Genomic DNA, 27,115 nt, shown 5'->3' on the forward strand with positions numbered 1-27,115 from the left:
TGAATTATATTTAACTGAAAAATCTAACACAGCTCTTACGGGAGATAAGTCAGTTGGCATTCCTGAGATATTACTTGCAACATATATCTGTTAGAGTCCAAGGCCTAGTGCCCACATCTCTGTCAGTGAAAGGTGCTGTAGACGTGATCTCTGAGGTGCAGATGTGTCTGGAGGTAGTACCTGTTACAGAGGTTGCAACAGGCTTCACTAAATTAACTAGTATACTTCTAAGGAATTCCGTATATGAAGCTGTAAGGAACCTGTCAGAAAATATTCAGGGGGAGGAATTCTAAGGCGGACTGCATTGTAGGCCACGAGAAACTGAGTCGAAAAAATATACACCATTGACATCTTGTGCTTCAGGGAGAACATTCTCAGCCTGCAAATACACGTAGTCGGAGAGAGTAGAAAAAGTGTCGCATTACACAATTTAGCAATTTGTTTCATTGTGTGCCGGGATACCAAAATGTAACATAAAATTTCCTGTTAGTTGTAACGTTAAGCCACGGATTGTGGCCAAAAATGGGTGCACATCTCAAGTGTGTGTTTATACTTGGTGTGTCTAAGAGGTTCACTGAATGGCGTCATATCTGAACGGCAACTTGGCTCTTGTATGCGTGCAAGCGCATGTGTCTTCAGAGACTTCAGGAGAATGATACACGGCATGAGCTGCATGTGACTGGCTGCGTAAACAGACTGCGACCTGTAGAACTTATTGAGTGTGAGAGGAAGTGTCACTGCGCAATGGAGCAACGTGTAAACATCACGTTCTGCTAAAAATGAGGGAAGACTGCAACGGAGACACATGGAGTGTTGGTGCATGTCTTTGGGGAGAAAGCCGTGAGCATAAAATGTGTTTAGTAATGGTTTAAACGCTTCCGTGAAGGAAGGAAACAAGTGAGGATGAGCCACGTTCAGGTCGGCCATTGACAAGCAGAACGCCAGGAAAGATCGAGAAAGTGCGACAAATGCCGGCACACGATCGGCGACGGACTCTCAGACTGATTTCGGAGGATCTGGGCATTAGCAAGGACACGGTGCACAACATCGTCCGCGGCAACTTGGGTAATCGGTAGATTTGCTCCCGATTTGTGCCGCACAAGCTCGCAGACGAGCAGAAAGCAAAACGGATGGAAATTTCTGGTGATTTTATTTCCATGTGTGACCTGTATCCATTGCTTCTGAACACCAACGTCACGTGAGATGACACCTGCTACAACCAGTTCCATCCGGAATCTAAACGGCAGTCGATATCATGGTGTTCACCGTCTTCACCACGACAAAAAAAAAAGCTGTCTGCAAAAATCCAAGGTGAAAACACAGTTGATCACCTTCTTCGACAACAACGGAATTATCCACAAGGATTTTGTTCCTGAAGGACAGAACCATTGGTGCTGAATTTTACCAATCCGTTTTGAGCCGATTGCAACAGCGTATCCGGCGGGCTCGGCCAGAGATCCACATGACCGGAAAATGGATGCTGCTCCATAACGCCCAAGCTGACTGATTGATCCGTATGCGCCAATTCCTGGCTCAGAAGATGATATCTGCTTTTGAACACACTCCGTACTCCACTGATTTGGCTCCTGCGGACTTCTTCCTGTTTCACCTCTTGAAGGCGGCCTTTAAAGGTGAAAGTTGTGGGAAAGTGAACGCCATCTAAAATTGTGTGACAGCCATTCTGTGATCGATTCCACAAGAGGCCTTCGCTGATCGTTTCCAGAAGCTGTACGAACGTTGTCAAAAGTGTGTTGTAGCGGGTGGCGACTGTTTTGAATGGCAATACAGAACAAAGAACATTGGTTTTTATCTTTTGTTTTGTTTTGTCTCGTAGCATTCACCGAAAGTTTTAGACACACCACTTATGTCAGGAACACATATTCCTCCTTTGCCTGTGCCTGTATCCAGCATTTCCGCTGGGTCGGCAAGGTTACGGTCGGATTTGGCATGGTTAATTTTAGGGGTGGCTGGATGATCTTCTTGTCCTCACGCCGTTGGATAAGATAATGATGGAGACAACACAAACATCCAGTCCCTGAGCGGAGAAAATCTCCGACCCAGCTGGAAATCGAACCTGGGACCCTTTGCATAGCATTCCATCGCCCTGACCACTCAGCTATAATAAACTGGTAATTGAAGAGGTGCAAGTTCTTTGAGTGACCTCTGTAGAATGTCCCAGCTTCTCATCCGGCCTTGGTGCGTTTTCTCTGGCTAGGGATGTCAGTTGATTTCCCATACCCTGAATACTTGTCTCAAAACTAACACTTCCACGTTCGTGCAATGACTGAAAGTAGCATCCGAATTGCAATCTGTTGTGATTTTCGTAAAATCGATTTCACTAATATGGTCTTCTCTTATCGCCTTGCATTTCTGTGCCAGTATGGTCAACGAAGTGACAAATAATTCCGATTATTTAAGCGGATTTTCAGTGAACTTACGAATCTTCAGTGTAGTACAACATGCAGTAGTCTCAGCATGAGCTCCAAAGTAAATTGGCCAGTTAAATGTTTCATCCGGAACTCTCCCACCTACCGCCATCGTAGATAAGTTCTTCGCCGTATGTGCTATTCAAATAGATCGCCTTTTTGAGAATCAGAACTGACCGAATTACGTCCAGTTATTATGGAATCGTTTGCAACACAAATGTAAAACTACAATAGCAAAACGAGCATCAAAATTAAATAACAGTTTTCTCTGGCTGTACGAACCAAGTTGCCTTATTACCGTAATTGATTAGATTCAGTCGACAAGAAAGTGGAAGGGATGCAAATACGTTGTCAGATGCATGCGAGAACAATGCTAAGAATAAATAGATAAAAACACAGATATTGTACCATTATCACTATTCCCTGATTGTATCAATATTTTGTTTACCACTACTTACAACCATACGTAGTGGGAGATAGAAGTGAAATATTCCGAAGTAAAAATGATCATTCTGACTATGATTCTCAACTTGGCATTATCATTAACATGAAGTATTTCGGAACGTGTTATAGTGGTTTACAGATTCAGTAAAATAAGTCACATATGTTTTCTTAGGCGTTGGAAGTCAAAACCTTGAAACATGTGTGGCCGAAATACATCGTCGTCGCCTCTATATGATGATCCTCCTCCCTTTCATAGCATTTTGTCACCAACACTCAAACCTGCAGACGTCACACACTCGGATCAATACCAAACGTTGTGTGTCGATAGGGTATCAACCTGCTATTCTCGGTGGTATTAACGTTAAAAAAATAAATAAATACATAAAAATAAAAAATAAAGAAAAGAAAAATAAATGAACTTATGTTCATTGCACCTCTACTCCACGTTCCCTACACTTTCCTTGGTTCCTGGAGTGTGGGAATGGGATATGGTGGACAGGTCTGGAGTTGCGACCCTTGCTCACTTTGCCCCACAATTTGCGTAAACAGATGTTTTGTTATCTATACAAATGTACGTTACAGGTTTTCTACTTTCTACCAACGAAACGAAAGCAAACAGCATGAACAACATTTCTACCAACACTGAAGCCTCCTTTTACATATAAGGAATATGTTCTCCCTTATAACAATTTCAAGCGTAAACTTTTTTAAAAAGAATCACCATCAGTGGGCATCGAATTCGGGACGTTTAAGACGACGAGCTAAAGCCTTACCCACTCACCTACCAGAGCTCTCTGTGATCTTTCATCACCGATACTCTTCTCCAATACTCCACTGTGCTAGTGTTACTTTTAAATTATCGTTTATGCATGTTCTACTGGACTACAGCACCCAGCACGAACTAAATCGATGTTTTGGTTGATACTCTATTGACACACAACGTTTGGTACCGATCTGAGTGTCTGATATCTATAGGCTTGGGTGTAAGTATGAGAAGTAACGACACTATTTAGATTCTTTCATTTTTATTTACGTGTTGCTGAGTCCACGATCTTCAGTGTTCTCATTTGGATGCAGTGATATATGAACAACATGAAAGGCGTGACTGAAATACAATTATGTAAACGTGCTTAAGTGTGATTTATATAAATTACAAGATCTGCGACCACACAAAAAGAGCTGAAAGACCACAGCATTTCCTCATTCTGCGACTGGAGCAAATTGAGCACTGGTGTAACACGGGTAAGAACATACAGTAAACGCAACAAGAAGTTATATTTCGAATCTCAAATATTTGATCACGATGTATTCATCATCGAATTATTCGTTAGAAGAAACTGATTAGTGTTATTGCTACTAGGGTACGTCTAGTACCTGAGGGAGACGACATCCACTCAGGAAGGGTAGATGGATATGAATGCTAAACCTTGGCCGTTTTACCCTATGAGGCATTCGTGTATCCTTCACTCTTGAACTCAAAATAAAACAGTGAATGATTTTAGTAGGCTGAAGAATGGAATTATGATGATGCAAACTTGATTACTCTATATCCAAGCTATCGATTAAGGATCCAGAAAGTTGCCACCTGATTAAAGGCATTTCTAGAGCCGCGCTCAAACTTCATCCTACATTGTGATGAACTAGATAAGTAGAAACGGAAATTTGGTTTTGATTTCTGCTCAACGTTCGGATCAGACAAAAATGTACCATTAAATGGATCATAACATTTTCAGGCGAACCATTCCGGCACCTGCTTGAGGTGGGCTGAGAAAATGAATAAAATTTAGGTGAGAACGTTGAATGAGGATCTCAGCAGCTCGAGATGTATGAAACCCCAACGCTTTAACCACTTCGCCAAAACGGCCTTCTCTTCTTCCTCGTCCATAACTCAAAGAATACATTGTATCTCATTTATACATCAGATGTGGGCTGTAGGCACTGCTAGGCATTAGATACATTTGACGCACCGGTTTCCTTTCCCTCTTGGGGTCGTTAATCTAACGACATTCCTGTTGTCCTCCCATATTCAGCTCTCAAATCAGCTTTAATAAGCTGGGGGGGGGGGGGGACAGACAGAGCCTTTATTTTGTTGCAGTCTTATTATTGTTATTATTGCTATATTATCACATATCAAATGTAGTCACAAAACAAGAAGTAGTATTCAAGAGAGAATGAAAGGCGTACACACAGAGATTAACAAGAGTATTCACTTACAAATAACAACCCATATTTCATATAAACATAGTATTATTTCGTGTAAACCAAACAAGGGCTTTCTTGAATGACATCTCAGGTTGGCTGCGCATTATAAAATCAACTTCATTCAATATTTCGGCGATCCAGCTGTTCCCCATCTTTATCAGAACGCTGATGCTTGTCAATGAAATGTTATGGGACTGAAAAAGACTGAAATACAAAATTTTAAAAATTCTTGTGAGTCATAAGAGTATTAGGGCATACAGATTTATATATGCTACATCATTCATCAAATTCGTTTTTTTCCTAATAATGACATTGTTTCACGGATTATCTTTAGAGACTTTATTTGTAATCTGACAACTGAAATACATAAACATATTTACGTAAGTACCGCAAAATGTAAATTAATTATTATGTCATAAAATACTATTAAAAAATTGTACACTCCAGCGCCGTCAGAAAGTAAGTTGCACGTTGTTATGTCACGCCGAGTAAATTATATTGACTGCTGCATTAAACTTCAAACGGTCACAGATACACGACAGTGTTTTGCACCATAGTCATCAAAGCTCTGTAAACAAGACTCGAAACGCTTTAACAGTCGCTCACCCCCGACTATAGAAATCCGCCATTGTAGAACAGCTGTGTAAATGTCTTCATCGTCGGAAATTCTGTGTTTGGTGTGAATCTGTTCCTGGATACCTTCACATTGTCCTCTATAATAGACATACAAGTCGATGGCCTCCCTTGGTGATCAGTATGACCCTCATCTGTCCGGCTTTGGTCAAACAGTTGGCAAAATTTCACTGTTGCTGAACGCGGTATTGAATATGGTCCATACAGCGTCAGCATTCACGGTTAATCTGTGTGTCAGACGTTATGCCCACAATGATCGTACTGTCCAACATAATTCAAACTTTGAATACGTGTCCAGTTGTCGTGCAATTTCACTCTCACTTGTTATCCGTATCTCTGAAGAACTATGTCTGCAGGACACCCAGAGCATGTACTGTCTTCTGACAACGCGTCACACTTGTTTCACAAGCATGGGCCGAGATATCTCACTTACTTTTCCAAGTCCCTATGTATATGGTCCTTTATACTGTTTCTTCTATTTGCTATCTCTCTCTCTCTCTCTCTCCGTCCCAACAGGCCATGAAGGCCCAACGGGACCAACCGGCCGCCGTGTCATCCTCAGCCCACAGGCGTCACTGGTTGCGGATGCGAAGGGGCATGTGGTCAGCACACCGCTCTCCCGGCCATATGTCAGTTTTCAAGACCGTAGCTCTTCAGTTTGCCTCACAGGGGCTGAGTGAACCCTGCAACACCGATCGGCAGACCTCATGGTCGCCCATCCAAGGGCTAGCCCAGCCCGACACCTCTTAACTTCGGTGATCTGACGGGAACCAGTGCGGCCAGGGCGTTGACCCTACTTGTTATGTAATTGAAACACGTTCCTTCTTTCGCTTTCTCTGAAACGAAAACGTATTTTGCATTTCGTGTACTACACTAATGTGACAGGAAGGACATCATTACACCAGAGGTTAAAACTCTCCAGTATGCAGATGCATAATGCCTTTTTCTTCTACACTTAATGGCCAAATCTCTATGCCTGACGTCAGCCAGATATCCATAAAACCAGGCAACTCAATCAGAATCAACTTTTACAAGTTTTATTCAACGTCTCAGGTAGATGCACTGTATGAAACATCATAACTGCTCGGTAGGTATAGGTTTTGGCGTTCTGGTGCATTTCCTCATTGGAAATGCGTAATCTTTGTCATCATATTCCGCCTTCTCTTCTTCGCTCTCTTCTACGTCTAGTATTCTCTGCTGTGAACGTGCCTAATGGAGAATTAGCACTACACCTATAAAAAGCATCGCTGTGTTGTTTTCAGGAAATAAGTGATCTCTCTCTCTATAGCGCAGGCTATATTAATATTCTAAAGCACAGTCTATTGTCAATCTAGTTCAAAAATACTACATTCAAACAGAAATTAATTCTTTATCTCAAAATTATGCTAACACTGCGATAAACATGTTTCTTCAGTGAAATACTGAAACCTACTGGGAGCTTGCAGAAACGAAAGCATGTGATGAACAGAAAGCACGTGGTGTGAATTACAAGCTACAATTGAGGACACCGAATTTCCTTACTTTTCTAAGCTAGAGAAACATAAAATTTATATGTAGCGTAAACGCATCATAAGGAGTGAGGAGGATATTTGAGGACCCCTATGATATAAAGAAAATGGGCACTTGTTGGAATGGAAGCCATCAGTTTCACAAGGTTTTGCAGTAAAGAGTTTTGATGTGTTTCCAAGTCTCCTTCCTTCTTGTGTATTCCGACAGTCGCAGAAAGGTTACCCCTGACATCTACCAAATGTAAGGGGCTACGATGAGCTATGGTTCATATGAATAAGTACAAAGATAGTTTTCAGCTTCCTGCTCGTCTGAAATTCTCGAAGACAGTAGAACTTTCTAATTACTGGCTTGATCGTAGTGTCGCATTGAATTTATGGCCAGTTTCCGCACCCACAGCTGGAAATCTGAGGATGGTAGAACGACGTTCATCACACATCCAGAGCCGTTGGAATTCTTTGCCAGCTTTTCGACTAAGTATTCTAAACCAGTCATACATGATCTGCGGCCCATTGAAATGAAATTTTCATACCTGTTTAGTTATTTCTCATTACTTATCATAAAATTTCAAATAGCTGAATATTCATCTTACTGTTCCACTTTTGTTTGAATAGGTTGTAACTCGCTTTTTGAGTTCTTGACTACAGCAGGTTCTGGAGCCTTGCATAAATACCTAATGTCAGAGCCTCTCGAATCGACGCCGTTTCTGCAGTAAATATTGAACAACATGGCGGCAGACGAAGTTCTTTGGAATACTTCAGCTGCGGGAGAAGTAATACGGATCTTACTGCCGAAGTCTCTTGAAATTGAATGCAATAAATATAAAAGTGAACAAAGTGCGTCAGTAGAATTTAACGTAGGCAATTAAACTCGAACTCCTCGTGCCAAGGCAATTTTTCATGGTACTGTAAATAGTGAATACCGAGATTTTACATCTGATACCGGAATGGATTTCTAAGTAGGTCTATGGATGTATCTGTCCGAAGCCAACTGTATATACTGTGCACTGAGCTTATGCTTTCACTAGCAGAGGGCAAACACTCCTCATTTCCGATGTAGACCTTGTGTGCGGAAGACACCCTCATTTGTAAAAGGAGCATGATTAATATGTATTGGGTTGCTGCCCTACTTAGCTATTAAAATATCCCTCCAAGTACTGACGTCGAACAAACAGAGGAGTTTCAACAACTGCTCCTAGTAAGACATTGTTGTGAGTTGATCGTATTGCTCCAAGGTCCACAAGCCTGCATCCGAATTGTACAAAGTCAGACTGATGAAGTGCACCTTTCACAACGGTATGGTACGACGATCCTTCTGATCGATGATGCAGCGGACGAAGGCAAAGTTACAGTGTGCACACCGTCACGTTCCAGCTGCAAGTCTCATTGCGTTAATGCTGTTTCTTTTCGTGGTTACATAGTGGGCTGAAGAGAACTAAAGAAAATTTCTTAGTCAAACTGTTAGGTCGTTGTCATTCATTCAGTGATTGAGCGTGTAAATGGCTCTGCCTGACATTAGGCATAGAGATTTGGTCTTTAAGTGTAGAAAAAAGCCATAAATCATTTGCATACTGGAGAGATTTAACCTCTGGTGTAATGATGTTTTTCATATCTCGTGTGTATATTAAAAAAAGAATAGTGCTCTGATCTGAGCATTTGGGGAGTCCTCTTGAGTTTGTATGAGTAATTTTTTTTATTCTTACACATGTGGTACTGTCCTTTAGAAAGATTTGAACAGAAAACAAAATAAGTCTTCCAAGAGCTCTTTTAGTAAACGCTGACAAGCCGACAACGGGATGGGTATGTAGGAAGTTGGAATGCCAGGCACCGCTTTAGATTAGAAAACTGGAAGCATTATTTGAAAAGTTCAGGGAGGTAGCGGACTCTAATTCAGATGTCGATAAGGTTCGTAGAAAAGTTTTGAAGGGACGATTTGTCACGAGAGAGGATAGGACAGTGAAAATAATCCATTCCAAGGACTGAATTCGTAGAGGACTTCCGTGAGCCTGATATCTTAGGATATGATCAATGCGATAACTGCTGGGGTAATTTATCCAGTTAAAAGGTTTTCACAATTTTCAAAACATGTTAGTTCGAGCATTTACCTAGCAGTTTCACGGGTAATCTTCCACAGATTAGAAGATGTTACCCTTCTTACGTTCTAGTCGACGTTCGGCAGTCTCTGGTAAGTATTCCGTATTCCATCGCACCACGGAGTTCGTAACATGTAACTAAGTGAAATGTCGCTTTTGATACTAAAAGTCTGTCGCATTTAATACTCTGCAGAATGTGTAGTAAAATATTTACACTGAGCCGGTCTCTGGTAAAGTTACTTCAGCAACCGTTTCTCACTTTTTGAAAAAGAGCCAGTTTGCGTTATTAATGTTCCAGTATCTTTTAGGAAAGAATTCCACGTCTCTTGTTGTCGCTTCCATCGTCCAAGTAACAGGAAAAATTATCTGATCCTGATCTCTGATGCAATATCGACTGAGCACAAATATTCACTTTTGGTGACAAGCATTACGTGAGCCACTATAGTGGGAAAGAGACTACAGGATAGAACAGCCGTAGTTGAGGACTATGTGGTGACTGTCTTCCGTTACATTAGGTGAGCTCTGTCCTGGGTCTCTTGTGCACGAATATCCCTAAATAGAGGTGTGAGCGCTGAAATAACTCTGCTCTGGTAAGGAAATGTACCTCACTTGTTAATATGGTACTCCAGATATTATCTCTGAGTTAACTGCAACTGCCATTCGTCGTGGTCGTCCTGAACATTGACACTGTGCTACGCCTTGGTAAAATGGAATTCCAGTTCGCCTGGGATAAATGAAGTAGGAGGATGCTGTGTGAGCCTCCATTGTGTCTCACACCTCCTCATTTGATGTAGCATAAAACTAATTCGAAAACATCTGCATACCCGCACTGTTCGATATTGCACTTCACCACAGTCGCATTGAACGTGAATCATTGCTGGAAGTTTATAATTCATTTTTTTCAACGTTTGGAAAAAATTTTACTGTTTCAAGAGATTATTCCAAAAAACTGAGGCAAGAGTCAAGCCCATGTCACAGCTAGGCCACAAAAAATCTCAACTTTCTGATTGCTATGTAGTCCACGTTTGACGCGGCGTCATGATTGTCTTAATGTGTAGGCACTGTTTTACGCGTATAGTGATTTTGTTTTGGCTTCTCAGGTGCTACGCTGCATCTTGTGCTGTTGGTGTCTTCCCTGCAGGAAGAAGACCAAGAAAACGAAGAAAGCGCTACCTTATGTAGAGCGCTACACAAGTAGAAAAGAGTGGAAGAAAGACCTTGATGCTGGAATAATGGATCTGAATATGGTGAGCAACTCCAAGACGTTTAAAAAACGGCACAGCGATGTTAAAGCATTGCTGAAATTAGTAACAATGCTTACTCTAGTAGCAACATCTGTTCTTTTAACTTCCTAGTTTTTTTCAATATTCCCACTATTTGTTTTAGTTTCCTGGTTTATATTAAATCTTAAATTAGACGTTACAAACATACACTCATTTTTGGTGTCTGCGTCTAATTCTGGAGAACTGTTGTTGGACTTTAATTGATGTCTTTAGCATTCAACATTAATATGAAATCGATGAGGTGGCTGTTATTATCACACTGAATTTCCAGGTGCACTTCTTTATTTTATGCACCTCAAAGATTTTGATTGTTCTATCATGTCATGTTCATCTGAACAGTCAAGGAGACGCTCACCTTTATTGTTGGTGGTTCACTGTTCAAATTTCTCTGCTCTCAGACATCCACGATCACTTCCCATTAAGAGGTTCAAATCTCACTTTAAGATAATATTACGTTTTTATGAAGCAACTATATTTTCATACCTAATGAACATATATTTAAACGAGGAGCATAGTATTTTATAGCCGAAATAATTCTCTTATAACAATACAAATACGAACAATTAAAAAAATTAGTATAAATAAAATAATGGGTGTATTATTAATAAGTGGCGGTTAACTAGTTTAGGATTTCTTAGCAGCAGTTCCATTAACCTGTGTCCAATCCTGTTGAGCATGTTCCATTAAAGGCTTACCACACCTTTTCACTCTTGTAGCTCTCACTTCTCTAATTTATTTGATTTCTTAATTTATAACCGCTCCCTGTAACACTATGTAACACATTCTTCAGGCTTTAGACTTACGAACTGCCTATGTGATATAAAGTCGATTCAAGTGTGGCAAGTCGAATCTCTAGAGTATTGCTATGTGTTAGTTATAGGCAATACTACTTGAGTCAGTAATAGCAAAAACAAAACACCCACAGTTTATGGAGTACGGACGCTTCAGAGAGAGAAGGGAGCCAGAATATCCGTCCATCTTCGACATCTTTCCCTGTCAACCGACTCCAGGACCTGCCCCTCGCATCAAGAAAGAAGAGGATAAGGACGATACTCGGAAGGACGGCCGTGCAGAGGTGAGCAAACATCAATACTACCGAGTATGCATCGCAGAATCAGTCACTCTCCCAGACAACTCTCTCATTTTCACACGTGGGGCTAAGTAAGGAACGCAGTTTGTTGTAATCCATTAATACAAAGTAGCAGTGGTTACAATAGCCTAAAATAAATGTAACGTACAACGGAAAGATATTGCTGTGGAAAGCAAACTTCCGTTGTACAATTACAAGCTAAAAACGCATGTTAACAGTCAATTCAGTCTTACATGGTTTCCCATGTGCATTCGACATGCTACCTCACGTGTCCAGTACACGATGTACGATCATACGGAGTGTTAGCTTTAGAACCTGTTCATGAAACTAAGTGCTACTATGAACTGCAGTGGGCATATGCTGTCGGTAATAAGAGGCACAAATCCGACTTTCAACTTCTATTCAGTACCTGCAGGAGAAATACACACGATACCAATACGACGTAATATGGTTTACAGTTCCAGTACTTGTGGCTCCCATCAACGCGATGTGCAGTTGCCTGCATATTTTACTATGTCTTGCTGTACGTATACTTCTGCTCTACTGTCGCAATTAGTGAACAAAGAAGCATCACAAACGTTATATACAAATGGGGATCACAGACAATGTCTATGTTTCTCGAGTCATATATCTATTTACTTGTTTCAGGTTTCGTCATATGTTGTGTACTACACAGTACGCGGACAACAATCTGGTGTTTATACACTTTGCACACCTTCACATTCTTCCCCTTTCAGGTGCGGGGTTCATTATTCCTAGATGCCTTATCATTATTCGTGTCAACCAACCTTTATTTTGTTAAGTGTGCCCCATTAAAACATTCTGTACCCTTTTAATTCGTGTGACTCTCAGTTCCCTATCTCTATTTGATACATTATTTTCTGACAAACGCCTATCGCATCACATTTCACATTTGTTATTAGATACAATTATAGTCTGCTGACTTAATTTACCATCTGTTTAAGAAAGCTAAGTCATTTGTCTAAAGTTTTCTTCTGTTAGGCATATGGCATCCTAGCTCAATAACCGATAGTAAAATCAAACCATCTACAGGGCCATGCAGTTGGGCGCGTCAAGAAGAGGAAGGCAGCCGAAGAAACACCACCGTCTGATGACCGCGAGCGCAAACACTCCGAGCAACGTCGCCGTCGCCGCAAGAGACGTGAGAATAAACTGGTCGCCGCGCCCCAGGAGGGCCCTTCTGGGGTAAGTCAACGTCATTACTGCCATGAAGAGCAAGCAGGGAGAGACGGACAGATAGGTTGAGAACTGAGAAACTACAGCTACTTCTTAAACTGCACGCATTGTAGAATCAGCCGCTCTACCAGATCATGTCTATCGAGAATTTCTGATGCTCCAGACATACCTCCTCGACTATAAATTCCGGAAGGACAATTTAAGGGATTCACTTTACGATCAAATGATAGATTGGTTACAAGACAATGATGTAAAGCTTGGTTCCTACGGATAGTAATTATTGGGGGATAGAAAGGCCCGATGTAAAATATCCACGGGTTCGTATTATAACACTTGTGTGAAACACAGCAGCTTCAAACAGCTTCATGTGCACGCAGCTGTGCGAGTCACAACTGGCCAATGACTACCGCCAGTCGGAGACACATCCGTCCATCAGTATCGCAGATTTGAGGTAGTGGTGTAAGACTAGCGAACGGCATCCATTGCCGACAAATTCATTACAGGTGTAGTTTGAAGTATGGAATGACGGGGAATGAAACCGTTTGACTCATTTTAAACGCAAGTATGCCGATAACTGTTTTATGTGATTTATGTAAACACGGAGAACCGCAATCCGATTGACTGACGTGAATTTAACTGAGCACATACTGATTTCGCTTAGTGCGCCGTAAGCAACTCGAACCATCACCTTGTAACGCCCCCACATTATCTGAGGATGTTCGTGTAACCTAAACAGACTCAGAACCTGGTCAAAGTTTCTTGTGGAATTTCCATTTTTGTTCAGCTTGTCTCTTACAGCGACATGAAATATCGCCTATGTATCAAACTGGAGAGCTGAACTGCTCGATTGGTTGGCTCAGCAAAGGGTGAGCTAAAGTACCTCTAGCTCCAATGTGACTGCGTCTTTAGCTATTTGCTAGCAAGGAAATAGAAAGTTAGCTCCACGGTAACTATAAATCGTAGTGTCATACGGTCGCCTAGCCAGTCTCAAACTGAGCACAAATACCAACAAAAAATGGTTCAAATGGCTCTGAGCACTATGGGACTCAACTGCTGTGGTCATAAGTCCCCTATAACTTAGAACTACTTAAACCTAACTAACCTAAGGACATCACACACATCCATGCCCGAGGCAGGATTCGAACCTGCGACCGTAGCGGTCGTGCGGTTCGAGACTGTAGCGCCTTTAACCGCTCGGCCACTCCGGCCGGCCAAAATACCAACGCCAGGACTTACCACATCAAAGAGAAAACTGCCATGTATGTAAAGATATAGGTATAAGTGATATTAACCCAGACTGTTAGCGGTGCTGAACAGTTGAGTAGGATATACTCGTACGAAACCACGCACACCCTGCAACTCTGTTAGTGGACGCCGCTGTCGCTCACCATACTTAGCGTTACCTGTGGCCGCGGGCGGCTGCCGTAGTGGCTGCAGCACTCTCAGTCATCAGACCTGTACTGAAGGCTGCTCTCCCTGAGAGCCGAAACTCTATGTGCCTCTCTCAACTGATGTGTCCACTGGCGAGTCTCTGATCGAAGTTTACTCTACAGAGCGCTCCCAATAAGAATCAGAAATTTTATTTACTTTTCGGAGTGTGCGTGGTTTCGGATAATCAGTGACTGTTACTCTCCTGAATACCAGCCAATCAGATCCCTTGTAACAGCGCATAAATCTCCCTTCCCTATTTAGTTTAACATAATAAACCAGTCATAGGTTCATTGTGCTGGACCTGCGAAACAGGCAACTTCTGGCTCACACCACCTGTCCTATGTCACGTTTAGCCAATCAGGCCTTCTCCATGTAGACAAATGCGAGTTCTGTTCTTCCATTCCAGAATTTATTTGCATTATCCTATATCAGTGCTCGCACGTTTCTTAGCAGAGTCAACAAAATTTCAGTTAGCTTCTCAGCAGCCTGTCATCTCAGGGAGCCGTGCTGTTAAGCACATAAGATCCAGATGGTCTTTCGTTCCACTCCGATCTTACCTTTTCACCGTTGTAGGCCTCAAGTTCCCAGAACATGGGAACACAACCTGTAGCTGCTAACTCACGATGTGCCTGCTCTGCGCCAGTGGACACGCCAAGGTAAAACGTGCAGATCAGCTTTCCATCGTTTAGGATGCAGACACAGACGGTGCCTCTGCCGTGGAGCTCACGCCACATGCTCTATACTGTTGCCTGACACCGACACACGCTCCCTTCTTCTGGCGGCCTGTGTTGTACATGCAGTCAGTAGGATTCCCCGCTACGCATTTAAACAATCGCCCGGATTCAGGAAACAATATAAAAATCCAGTGTTAGATACGAAAATCACTGACGTCAGTTTCAACAAAAACTCTTATTTCTTGCTGGGGATTGATTTAGATTCGTTGGGTTAGTGAAGTTATCGGAGTCTGACTGTGGCACCAGACAGGGTTTACGAAAACGTTTGCACAATACCCTGGTTTGAGATACGTGCTTACTTAACTGTGTATTTGGCATACATAAGTTTATGCTGTACTGTGGTAAGTAGTAAAGAAAAAATCTTCACGAACGTTACCTACAAAACACGCAGCGAAAAATGTCTGATGTGGTTAGACCTATCGCTGAAGAGGCTGGCCTCATTCTTCTGTGTGAGCTAAACTCTTTATGTCTTCTCGCACGTTATGCAATGCTTCGGTAGTAAATCGTTTCTTATATTCCAGTCTAGGCACATCGTCTCAGCTTCTCCTATCAAGAGCCCGCGTAACTATTCCTGGATGTGTTAGAAATAGTCTTATCAACCGTCCACTAATCATCGACCTTTCATTCTCGTATCCCACAGTTCTCTACCTTATTTAATAACTTAGTTTTTAAATTTAAATTTAATGTATAGTATGTTTAAGAATGCCAAGTGAAGTACATAAAGCTTTATGTATGACTGATATACGCCATCCTAGCTGAGTAAGTAACTATAAGATCAAACCACCCACAGGTCCACGTTATCGGGCGCTTCAAAGTGAATAACGTCGAAGAAGATAATCCACCGTTTAAGAATCGAGACAGCGACCTGCCGACACAAAGAGAGATATGCTCCGAGGAACGAGATATAATACTGGTCGATGCGCCGCAGGAGGGCCCCAGTGAGGTGAGTCGACGTTATCACTAACATTAAGAGTATGCGAGTGAGAGCGATGAGGAAACAGCTGCGTCTCTGATTGTACACATTGCAGAATTAGCCACTTAGACAGGTGATATCAATCGAGTAAATCTCATGATTTGCACATATCTCTATGACTGTAAAATGCAGTTGTCTCTCATCTTTACATGAAGTATTAACGGACTGATTCACCATATTAGAATCGAATAATATAGCAACCGTTGGTTCGAAGACGCAAATGTAAATATAAAGTACAACTCAGGGAATGTAAGAGTCCGTTGTAAAACTGTCACCGGTTCGTCAAATATTACTCGTGTTACAGACGCTAGCCTACAACGATTGTGAGTTCGCCAACTGTAGAACTCCGTCATGACGGGTCTCAACGGTCTGAAGGCTGCTACCAGTCGGAGACACATCCGTTTACCAGTACTGCACGTACCAGGCAATGCTGCAATATCAGCAGCTGAATTTCAGTTTAGGACAAAGTCGTAATTGACCTAGTGCAACTTATGGCATTTTCTGTGGAATACCATTTATGATTAGCTTGTCTCATACAGAGATGTAAGACTTTGGAAAAAAATCCTACTGAACCATAGATGAAAAATTATACGGTTGCTAGTGAGGGTAAGAACGTCTGGCTACACTGCGATTGCTGCCGTTGTCATTTGCTATCAATGATAGCGGAAGTCCTTTAGATGCTGCTGTGTAATGCAAATCTGGACCACAGCAGCATACACTCGTCTAGTCAGTCACACCTTCAACACTCGCATTAGCGCAAAGAAATATCACAATAAAAGGCAAAACTTCCTATGTACTTATATACAAATAAGTACAATTAGGCAAAGCTCTTAGGGGAGAAGAGCACTTCTGCGTGCTACGTAGGAGTCAGTGGATGTGGAACCAGCAGCTGGGAATAATTGACGCCATGAATACCACCAAAGAACGTGTGAAACGGTAGAGGACGGATAAGACAGTCGCAATAGTTACAACACTTCAACGATTGTTGCCTACAAGAAGGTTATTATATCCAACCTAACACGGATGGTTGAAATGGTATAATTACTACATCTAGTAATTGATAACGGTACTTTGTTACGATCTCTTGAAACAACTGAGCAGGATATATTCAGCTTCATAAACATTCTGTTGTGGATTGGCAAGACAGCCAACCCATTATGAGAGGAAGCCGAAAGGCACGCGTTTTAGCTCACGCAGGCTGGCGTGAGGTCTGGAACAGGTCAAGGAAATAAGACTAGCAAAAAACGTACGTAGCTGCTGGAATACTTAACTTTAATCTATAATTGGTCAACGTCGCTCTTGACGGTACATGTTTTACAGCATCAGTAGTAACTAGTAATGGCGCCTTGCTAGGTCGTAGCAAATGACGTAGCTGAAGGCTATGCTAACTATCGTCTCGGCAAATGAGAGCGTATTTTGTCAGTGAACCATCGCTAGCAAAGTCGGCTGTACAACTGGGACGAGTGCTAGGAAGTGTCTCTAGACCTGTCGTGTGGCGGCGCTCGGTCAGCAATCACTGATAGTGGCGACACGCGGGTCCGACGTATACTAACGGACCGCGGCCGATTTAAAGGCTACCATTTAGCAAGTGTGGTGTCTGGCGGTGACACCACACATTCCATATTTGTAAATAAATGATCGTCTGACCTAAAGAACATTGTCATCTCTCTTCCCACACTGCTCACACAATGAGAGCACAATTCGATCCAGTTTCGTGGGGTCTCCTTTGCTCTGTTACGACATTTCTTCGAACATTGAAACAAACGTGATCTTGTAAAAGGATTGTCAGTCCATACTATCAATTTAACTTTATAAGAAGTGCAGTGGCCCTGGTTATGAGAAAGTATTACTGTCTCTCATTGAGGCGAATGATAGGTTTCCCACGTGTCTCCATACAGGTACTGCTAGAGACTCTATGCCCACATTAGTTTTCAACACCATAATAATTAAGTTTTGGAACCAAAAAGATAATTAACAGGGTATTACCACATCCTCAGTGGATGTTAGTCTATAAAGTGGATTAATTTGTTTTCTACAGATATAGGCTGCTTTAGAATTAAGTTGATAAGGTTAAAGCTAGAACAATAGTGAGGATTATACTCTGTTCCAGACTGAAGTACAAGTTTGAGGTAAAGCGTACAAATTATGATTTGCCGTATTAAAAACATTTACTTTGACACAGCTGTCGCGGATTGACAAAAAATTTACTCATAGATGGAGGTTAACAGAGCAGCGTGTGCGAGATACACTATGTGATCAAAAGTATCTCAACATCTGGTTGAAAATGACTTACAAGTTCATGGCGCCCTCCATCGGTATGCTGCAATTCAATGTGGTGTTGGCCAACACTTAGCCTTGTTGACAGCTTCCACTCTTGCAAGCATATGATCAATCAGGTGCTGGAAGGCTTCTTGGGGAATGGCAGCCCATTCTTAACGGAGTGTTGCACTGAGGAGAGGTATCGATGTCGCTGGGTGAGGGCTGACACGACGTCGGCGTTCCAAAACATCCCAAAGGAGTTCTATGGGATTTAGGTCAGGACTCTGTGCAGGCCAGTCCATTACAAGGATGTTATTGTCGTGTAACCACTCGGCGACAGGCCGTGCATTATGAACAGGTGCTTGATCGTGTTGAAAGATGCAATCGCCATCCCCGAGTTGCTCTTCAACAGTAATAAGCAATAAGATGCTTAAAACATCAGTGTTGGCTTGTGCTGTGATAGTGCCACGTAAAACAACAAGGAGCGCAAGCCCTCTCCATGAGAAAAACGACCATACCCTAACACCACCGCCTCCGAATTTTACACTGGTAGATGACGTTCACCGGGCATTCACCATACCCACAACCTGCCATCGGATGGTCACACTGTGTACCGCGATTCGTCACTCCACACAACGTTCTTCCACTGTTAAATCGTCCAATGTTTACTCTCCTTACACTAAGCGAAGCGTCGTTTGGCATTTGCCAGCGTGATGTGTGGCTTATGAGCAGCCGCTCGACCATGAAATCCAAGTTTTCTCACCTCCCGCCTGTCATAGTACTGGCAGTGGATCCTGATGCAGTTTGGAATTCCTGTGTGATGGTGTGGATAGTGACAGCATATTACACATTACGATACTATTCAGCTGTCGGAGGTCTCTGACAAACAGACGAGGCCGGGATGTAACCTTTTGTGCTGTACGTGTTCCTTCACGTTTCCACTTCCCTGTCACACCGGAAACAGTGGACCTAGGAATGTTTAGGAGTGTGGAAATGTCTCGTACAGACTTATGACACAAGTGACACCCAATCACCTGACCATGTTCGAAATCCATGAGTTCTGCGGAGCGCCCCATTCTACTCTCTCAAGATGTCTAATGACTACTGAGGTCACTGACATGGAGCGCCTGGCAGTAGGTGGCAGCACAATGCAACTAATGTGGAAAACGTATGTTTTTAGCGATGTCCGGATACTTTTGATCACACAGTGAATGTGCATTTCTCCCCTCACATGTAGCACAGGCTAATTACTCAAACATGTACCCATTTCTGAACATTTGCCATTAGTTTTCAAAACTTATCATGACCTCCTTCTTCTGCTTTGGTCTTTAACTATCAAGTTGGCTATCAGCAGCTTGCCAAGCATTTCTGTCTCCGGCCTTTTTCTTGAGGGCAGTAAAGGTGATGGAACATATGTCGTCCACGATACGGTTGATGTATACTAAACTAGGTTTGTCTCTGTATTCTTCCTTTCTACTGTCCTTTCAGCAACACCTTTAGTGACACCATAATGTCTCAGCTTATGGCTGACACATGTGGCGTTCAATAAGCTTTAGGAGACATAGCTGCACGCTATCTACCCTGCAGTTCACCGGTTCGTTTAATTAGTTCATTTCACAGAAAATCTTGAGCCTTCTGCGATAGAACCACATCTCGAAGGCCATCAGGGTTTTTTTTTTTTCACCTCGATTGTCCGTATTTCACATCTGTACAGCGGCACACTCCACACAAAATCTTTATGAGATATTTCCTCAGGTATTGGGCTATGAAACGAGATGTGTAAGATTCCTGCTCTTGTTGAAAGCAGCTGTTGCCTGGTTTATTTGGCTTTGAACATCCTTCCTTGATCCGTCTGAGGGTGGTTTTACTCCATAGGTAGCAAAAGGATTCTAGTCTCCAGTCCCTCATTGTTAAGTGAGCACTGAGCAACGGTATTTTGTCTACTCATCAAGATTGTTGTTTTAACTTTATTAATTTGCATGTTAGGAAGAAATGGGGCTGACTTTCATCTGCATCTCGCTTCTTTAGTTCCGAACATTCACTACACACTGTAGTATAATCAGAAAATCTCAACATGCAAGCACTTGTTTTGTCGAAGAGGTGTATTTCACACCAGTGAAGTTGCACAAGTGCTCAAAGGTCTGAAGGTGAGCACTTTACAGCCCATTTTACATAAAATATTTTTCGTGATTTAGGCCATACTTACGCCTCTCAAAATATAGAAGGCCAAGACGAGATTTTGTTACACTATCGAAGATGAAGTGCTCATAGCTGAATTTTAGAGCCCATGTTTAGTAGATGGTTAAGCTTCGTATGATCGTTCCCGTCATACACCTGAATACTGACCATTCCTCCTACGACACTCTGCTGCATTCTTGGCTCTTGCTTAGTCTTGTCTCAGGTATTAGCCGTAACCCGAGTATTGCTTCTCGTGTGCCTACAGCTCCTCTAAAGACAAATTGATCTCCCGTATTTTGTACACCTATCCTTTCTTCAGTCCACATTACAAAGATAAGAGGTCAAGATCTGGGTGGCATGTGTTATCAACTTGAGGGTGCTGCATTGTTCACATTTGTTTGCAGATTCTTTCTTTTGTGCTGGCGCTGTAACTATTCTTCAAAGTCTGTTCGGTATGCCCTGGTTTCGTACGTAATTTGTATGAAATGGAACAGTTCTTCATGCAGCTGTTGTCTAGCAGCCTTGTCGAGTTCTGCTGGTTTATCACCATCTTCAGTGGCTTTCCCATGTGTTAGCTGCTTGACTACGAGATAAAATTGATCACGCGGGAAAAAAACTCCCTTCTCTTCCGGAATGCTTGCCTCAGCGTTCTCCTGTTCCTTATCTTCACTATTTCTCTCATAGGCCTTCACAAAGGCATTGTTTCCACCATTATAGTTCATCTTTATGATCATAGAACAAGAACCACAAGAGGGCGTAGCAGGTAGCTTGAAATACATTCAAGGGTTACGAAAATATACTCCACTTATTGAAACAGATGTAACACATCCACATAGCGGGAGAATGAAAATATTCCGGCTGTTACACCAAACATCGTGCGCAACATAAAACAAAAAATTACAACAGACGTGTTACCATGACAATAACAGTCTAGCATAATCAATTACAGAATATTAGGAAAATGAAAGTGGATTGAATGTTAGAAGGGTAATGAAGATATAGAATGTAGAGTTACAAGAACTGCTGTTTTATTACCTACGGTGAGTTAGCCCCTGCTACCAGAATGCACCACGATAGAAATTTTTTCCGCGTGAAGGTATATCCATGGAGGCTAGGCCTCTCTTCTTCTATGAATAACATCAATACGGCCATTTCCCCGTGGTAAGTAACGGCCAGGCAACTGTTAGAAAATCTTCACGTGGTGGTGGTGTTGATGATGCGGTTTCCCGTTTGAAATAAGATGAGATGCAGGTTCCCACGGTAGTCTATCCTGTGACAGGCTCTTTGCTTCTCCATAAGCGCAGCAACCGACATTCATTTCAATCTGCTTACTGTGTTCAAGTCTTCCTCTACCTGTACAAATCTTACAACCCTTCCATCTCCCCACTCGCCCTCTCGGATCACCCTGTTAACAACATAAGATCCTATGATACCGCACGATGCATAGTGCAAACTGATCCCAGCCTTTAGTCGAATTGTGTGATAAAAGATTTTTTCCTCCATTTCGATTCATTTCCTCCTCGCAAGCTACATGCTGTACCCAATTTATCTTCAGTACTCTCCTGGAGAAATATATCAAAGCTATATATTCCATTCTTTCTGAACTATCTTCAGCGTTCTACTCATGTACATGGCTACACTATAGACAAATACCTCGAGAGAAGACTACCTAGAACTGAAATTTATGTTATAGGTGAACTAATTTCTGCTTTTCAAAAACGTCTTTCTTGCTATTGACATCCTGATGTTTACATGTCCTCTACTTTGCTAATAATCTGTTACTTTTGCCCAAACAACAAAGCTCAGTTTACTTCTCTCAGTGTCATTTGTTAATATTTTTCCACCTTCAACTCCTAATTCAATTCTACCGCATTTTAGTATCCTACTTTTACTTTTGCTAGTAATCATTGATAGTTTTTTTTCAAAACATTACTCATTTCGTTCAACTGATAATCAAAGGAAATTCGTGCATCTTACAGAACTGTAATGTCATGAACTCAAAGTTTTATTTTTTTCTCTCTGAGCTTCAATCCCCATACCTAATTTCTGTCTACTCTCCATTCTGCTTGCTGAATTGCTAGGTTACAAACGTATCTCACTCCCGTCCTAGCTGCTGAATGCCTGACATATCATGAGACCTTTATAATTGCACTTTCTTTTATGCACAAGTTTTGGACAACATCACTCCCTGTATTTTATCACTGTGACCCTCAGAAACTGAAATCCTACCGATTTACTTTTGCCTTGCAGCAATCTGTCTTCAGTCTTAAGGTCGGAATTGACTTACTCGTCCCCATACTTCCGCGAAACCTCCGTTACCGATGTCTTCATTAATTCGTATTAGATTTCTTGTGACCATTCGGTTAACTTTGAAACTTGTGAGCATTTGGTCTGACTGGGAATGGGATTATTAGATGTTTTTGAAAGTCTGACTGTATTTCGCCTGCTAAGGATGTTTGACATATCACGTGGAACAGCTTTTTCAGGTTCCCTACCAGTGATCTTAACAATTTTGATACACTGTAGCGTACGCCAAGAGTCTTTCTTCGAATTGGGTCTTTTACTGCTGTGACAAACTCTTTTTAGTGTACCATATTTCACTTCGAATCTTCATTCACTTCCTTTTTTTAAGTCGGTTTATTTTGAAGGACCCATTAATACGTTAAGTCCAGCTTTCAGACCTCCGTCCTTTCGTTCGTAATGGCTTGCCAGGTAAGCGTTTGATATTTATGCATCTGAATCTCGCTCCTCTAACGGTTTCCTTAATTTTCCCATATATGGTATCTAACTTTCCGATTGTTACACACGCTTCTATTGTTTCGCATTTCTTCTGCATCCAGCCTTGTTTTCATGTTTTCAGTTTACTGCAAAACTTATTTTTACGTTTGAGGCTTCATTTTCTGTTTTTCTTTTTTAATTTTCTTCTTTAAACAGTTACTAGCAGCATCTGGTGAATTAGGCAAGAATTCTATTGGGAATAATCTTTTTGCCCATTTGATTTTCTACTACCCATTCTATTTCATGTGTTCAAGTTTTCCATTCGTTTCCTAATGCAATGCTTCCCTGTTCTCAGTGGGTTTTGGACTTACCTCTGACCATTTTTCCAGATTTCAATCTTTTTGCAGCTTTTTCAAATTCAATTAGCCGTTTGTATCCAACGAAGTGTGGATATAGTCCATAACTGCTTCTGGGAAAAAAATTAGTTTAAAATCTGGTTTTCAAATCTCTGTCTTGTTAATCACAACCTGAGCGGCTTTGAAAACAGGGAATAAGAGCAAATGGGGAATTCCGCGTCATTTGCGAATCCCCAAACCACATAACGCTTGTGACTGACACAGTTCTTCGTCAGGTGGCAGTATTATTTTCCGAGTCTATACTAGCACTACAGAAGGCGAAAAGACCGGAATACGTAAAATTTGAATCCCGTACTTCAGTTGACGTATACAGGTCAACTTAAGTACGGTATACTGGTGCTAGCTAGACGAAAAAAGCGACATATGTAACACTGAATTGATTTACCTATATATGTCAGCTGAAGTTCAGAAAACACTTGTTATAATTTCCGTTATTTCCCATTCGCTAATACTAATTAGTATTAGCTAAGGGCCTCAGTTGACCTATATAGCTCAACTGAAGAATGTGATACAAATGTCACTGTTATTGGTTTTCTTGTCGTCGATATCAAGCCTGTGATAAATTTCAGTCGATACTATTAGTATCGAAGCCAAAAATACGTTGTATCTCATACTTCAGTTGACATAAATAGGTCAACAGGTTGCCAATGTTACGTACGTAGATTTCCTCGTTTTCGTTTGCACTAGTATCTTATTCTTCAGTTGACCTATATGCTATACAGAAGATTTCGAGATACAACACATATATATGTCAACTGAGGTATTCTACGCAACCACTACTTGTGTCTTTTTTTCCGTTTATTTTTTACAGAACACTAGGACTCAAACAAGCGATATCCATAAGACTTGGTAGAAATATTACTGGACGTTAAATATGTCTACCACCAGTTTTTCTCTCCTGCATCCCTTAGTTTATAAACACTTGTTTCAGCTGTTACATGGATGTAGTAAATCATCTCTGGCAAATTCTGACGTCATTTGTCAGAGCCGACGGGTTGCATTCCGTTCTTCAGTAGCCCTGAAGCTTTTTAGTTATAGACATGCTGCTAGTATGAGGACCTCAGCGACACATTATTGTGCAGTCGGTGATAAGGGAAGATCCTCTTTTTCATACCATACACAGTCATCAGCTTCTAATGCCAAGCATTAATAATATTCCAATAGCTTACTCCCTGTTAAACATTATCTCTACTATTCAATTATTGAATTTCTTTTGAATCTGACATAAAACTGTGATGATCCATATAAACCTTTTGTTCACTGCAATGTCTGAAAACTCTTACCCATTATTATTTCATAATGTAAGTTATAGTGTATAATGTTGTTTCTAGTTTAACCAAGCACCTAACACTATCTTGGTTGCCTAGGTGGATGGTGCCAAGATGGATCAAGAGGAGGAGATAGTAGCTGAGTGTCTCGTCGGTGCTTTCAAGACGGAACAGAAATGTCAAGATTTGGAGGAGGAGGCAACAGAGAGTATCATGGGTGCTGCCAAGATGGGCGAAGTGTCTGGAGAGATTGAGAAAGGGGCAGATAAGGTTCTTGTGGATGCCGCTAACATTGATCCAGTATGTGGAGATGAGGATGAAGAGGCAGCTAAGGGTCTTGTGAAAGCTGCAAAGATGGAACAAGCCTGTCAGGATTTAGAGGAGGAGGCAGCCGAGAGTATGATGGGTACTGCCAAGATGGGCGAAGTGTCTGGAGAGATTGAGGAAGGGGCAGATGATGGTCTCATGGATGCTGGACAGATTGACCCAGTATGTGTAGATGAGGAAGTAGGGGCAGCTAAGGGCATTGTGAATGCTGCAAACATGGAAAAAGCCTGTCAAGATGTAGAGGAGGAGGCAACCGAGAGTATGATGGGTACTGCCAAGGTGGGCGAAGTGTCTGGAGAGATTGAGGAAGGGGCAGATGATGGTCACATGGATGCTGGAGAGATTGACCCAGTATGTGTAGATGAGGAGGAAGGGGAAGCTAAGGGCCTTGTGAATGCTGAAAAGATGGAACAAGCCTGTCAAGATTTACAGGAGCAGGCAGCCGAGAGTCTGATAGGTGCTGCCAAGATGGGCGAAGTGTCTGGAGAAATTGAGAAAGGGGCAGATGATGGTCTCATGGATGCTGCAGAGATTGACCCAGAATGTGGAGATGAAGAGGAAGGGGCAGCTAAGGGTCTTGTCAATGCTGCCAGGATGGAACAAACCCATCAAGATTTAGAGGGGGAGGCAGCTGAGAGTCTGATGGGTGCTGCCAAGATGGGCGAAGTGTCTGGAGAGATTGAGAAAGGTGCAGATGATGGTCTCATGGATGCTGGAGAGATTGACCCAGTATGTGTAGATAAGGAGGAAGGGGCAGCTAAGGACCTCGTGAATGCTGCAAAGATGGAACAAGTCTGTCAAGATTTAGCGGAGGAGGCAGCCGAGAGTCTGATGTGTGCTGCCAATATGGGCGATGTGTCTGGAGATATTGAGGAAGAGGCAGATGATGGTCTCATGGATGCTGCAGAGATTGACCCAGCATGTGGAGATGAGGAGGAAGGGGCAGCTAAGGGTCTTGTCAATGCTGCCAGGTTGGAACAAACTCATCAAGATTTAGAGGAGGAGGTAGCTGAGAGTCACATGGGTGCTGACAAGATGGTTGATGACTGTGGAGATGAGGAGGAAGGGTCAGCTGACACTCTCGTGAATGTTGCCAAGACGGAACAAGCCCATAGATATCTAGAGGAGGACGCAGCAGAGAGTCCCATGGGTGCTGCCAAGATGGAGGAAGTCTTGTGTAGAGGTGGAGGAGGGGGCAGCTGGGAGTCTTTGTAGCCAACTCTTGGGTGCCGCTTGTACCCACTGAAAAAAATGTTCGTTTGTTCTTAAAGTTCTTGTTTGTGTTCAGATATTGTTCTGTTTGTTTTTTTGTTTCGTTTTGAGTTCTGTGTTTCGTTTTTTGCGTTCATTTAATGTTGTTTGTGTTTATTTATTTTTCAATTTTCATTAACTATCCTCGGTTTACTTGAATCAAAAAAATAAATTTTACGTATTTCACCAATTGTTCTCTTATTTCTTATTGTACATCTGCAACAATAATAGTTGCCGAGTTGAAAGTACGTTTCATTTTCCGTTTATTCTATAACCTACTGTCTCTCTGTCGTTACAATGGAATCAACAATAGACTAAACCCGGGACTCAGTCTAAGGCATTTATGAAGCTCATTTCAGTGACATTAAAAGGTCTGTGATATATACAAGATAATAATCATCAGTAAGTGCTACATCCACTTCTGTATTGCAAACATCAGATAATGCCGATTTACGCAGTCTGATTTTACAGTCACTTTAAAAGTCTTAAGAAATCAACTGGGGCACCATACGCCTACCAGAAATTGTGGGCAATCAGAACGGAGACTGAATATTTACACACGGTACATAGAGATAGCACACCTACCCATTGATTGTAGAAGTTAAGCAAGTAACCGTAATAACAAAAAGAAGGTGCGCTCATCGGTATATCAGCGTAACAGAATGCACAACATCGCACAGGCCAAGA

At 41.9% G+C, this 27,115-nt stretch overlaps 1 protein-coding gene across 1 annotated transcript; it reads left to right on the forward strand.

Moving 5' to 3' along the window:
• Nucleotides 1-11,514: 11,514 nt before the first annotated feature.
• Nucleotides 11,515-26,392, forward strand: LOC126092795 (uncharacterized). Its single transcript, XM_049908524.1, has 4 exons — nt 11,515-11,661; nt 12,730-12,882; nt 15,829-15,981; nt 24,950-26,392. Exons 1-4 carry the CDS (start codon nt 11,515-11,517, stop codon nt 26,390-26,392), a joined length of 1,896 nt encoding a protein of 631 aa, XP_049764481.1.
• Nucleotides 26,393-27,115: the final 723 nt, after the last annotated feature.

Source organism: Schistocerca cancellata, chromosome 7 (genome assembly GCF_023864275.1).
Source record: "Schistocerca cancellata isolate TAMUIC-IGC-003103 chromosome 7, iqSchCanc2.1, whole genome shotgun sequence".
Taxonomy (NCBI): Eukaryota; Metazoa; Arthropoda; class Insecta; order Orthoptera; family Acrididae; genus Schistocerca; species Schistocerca cancellata.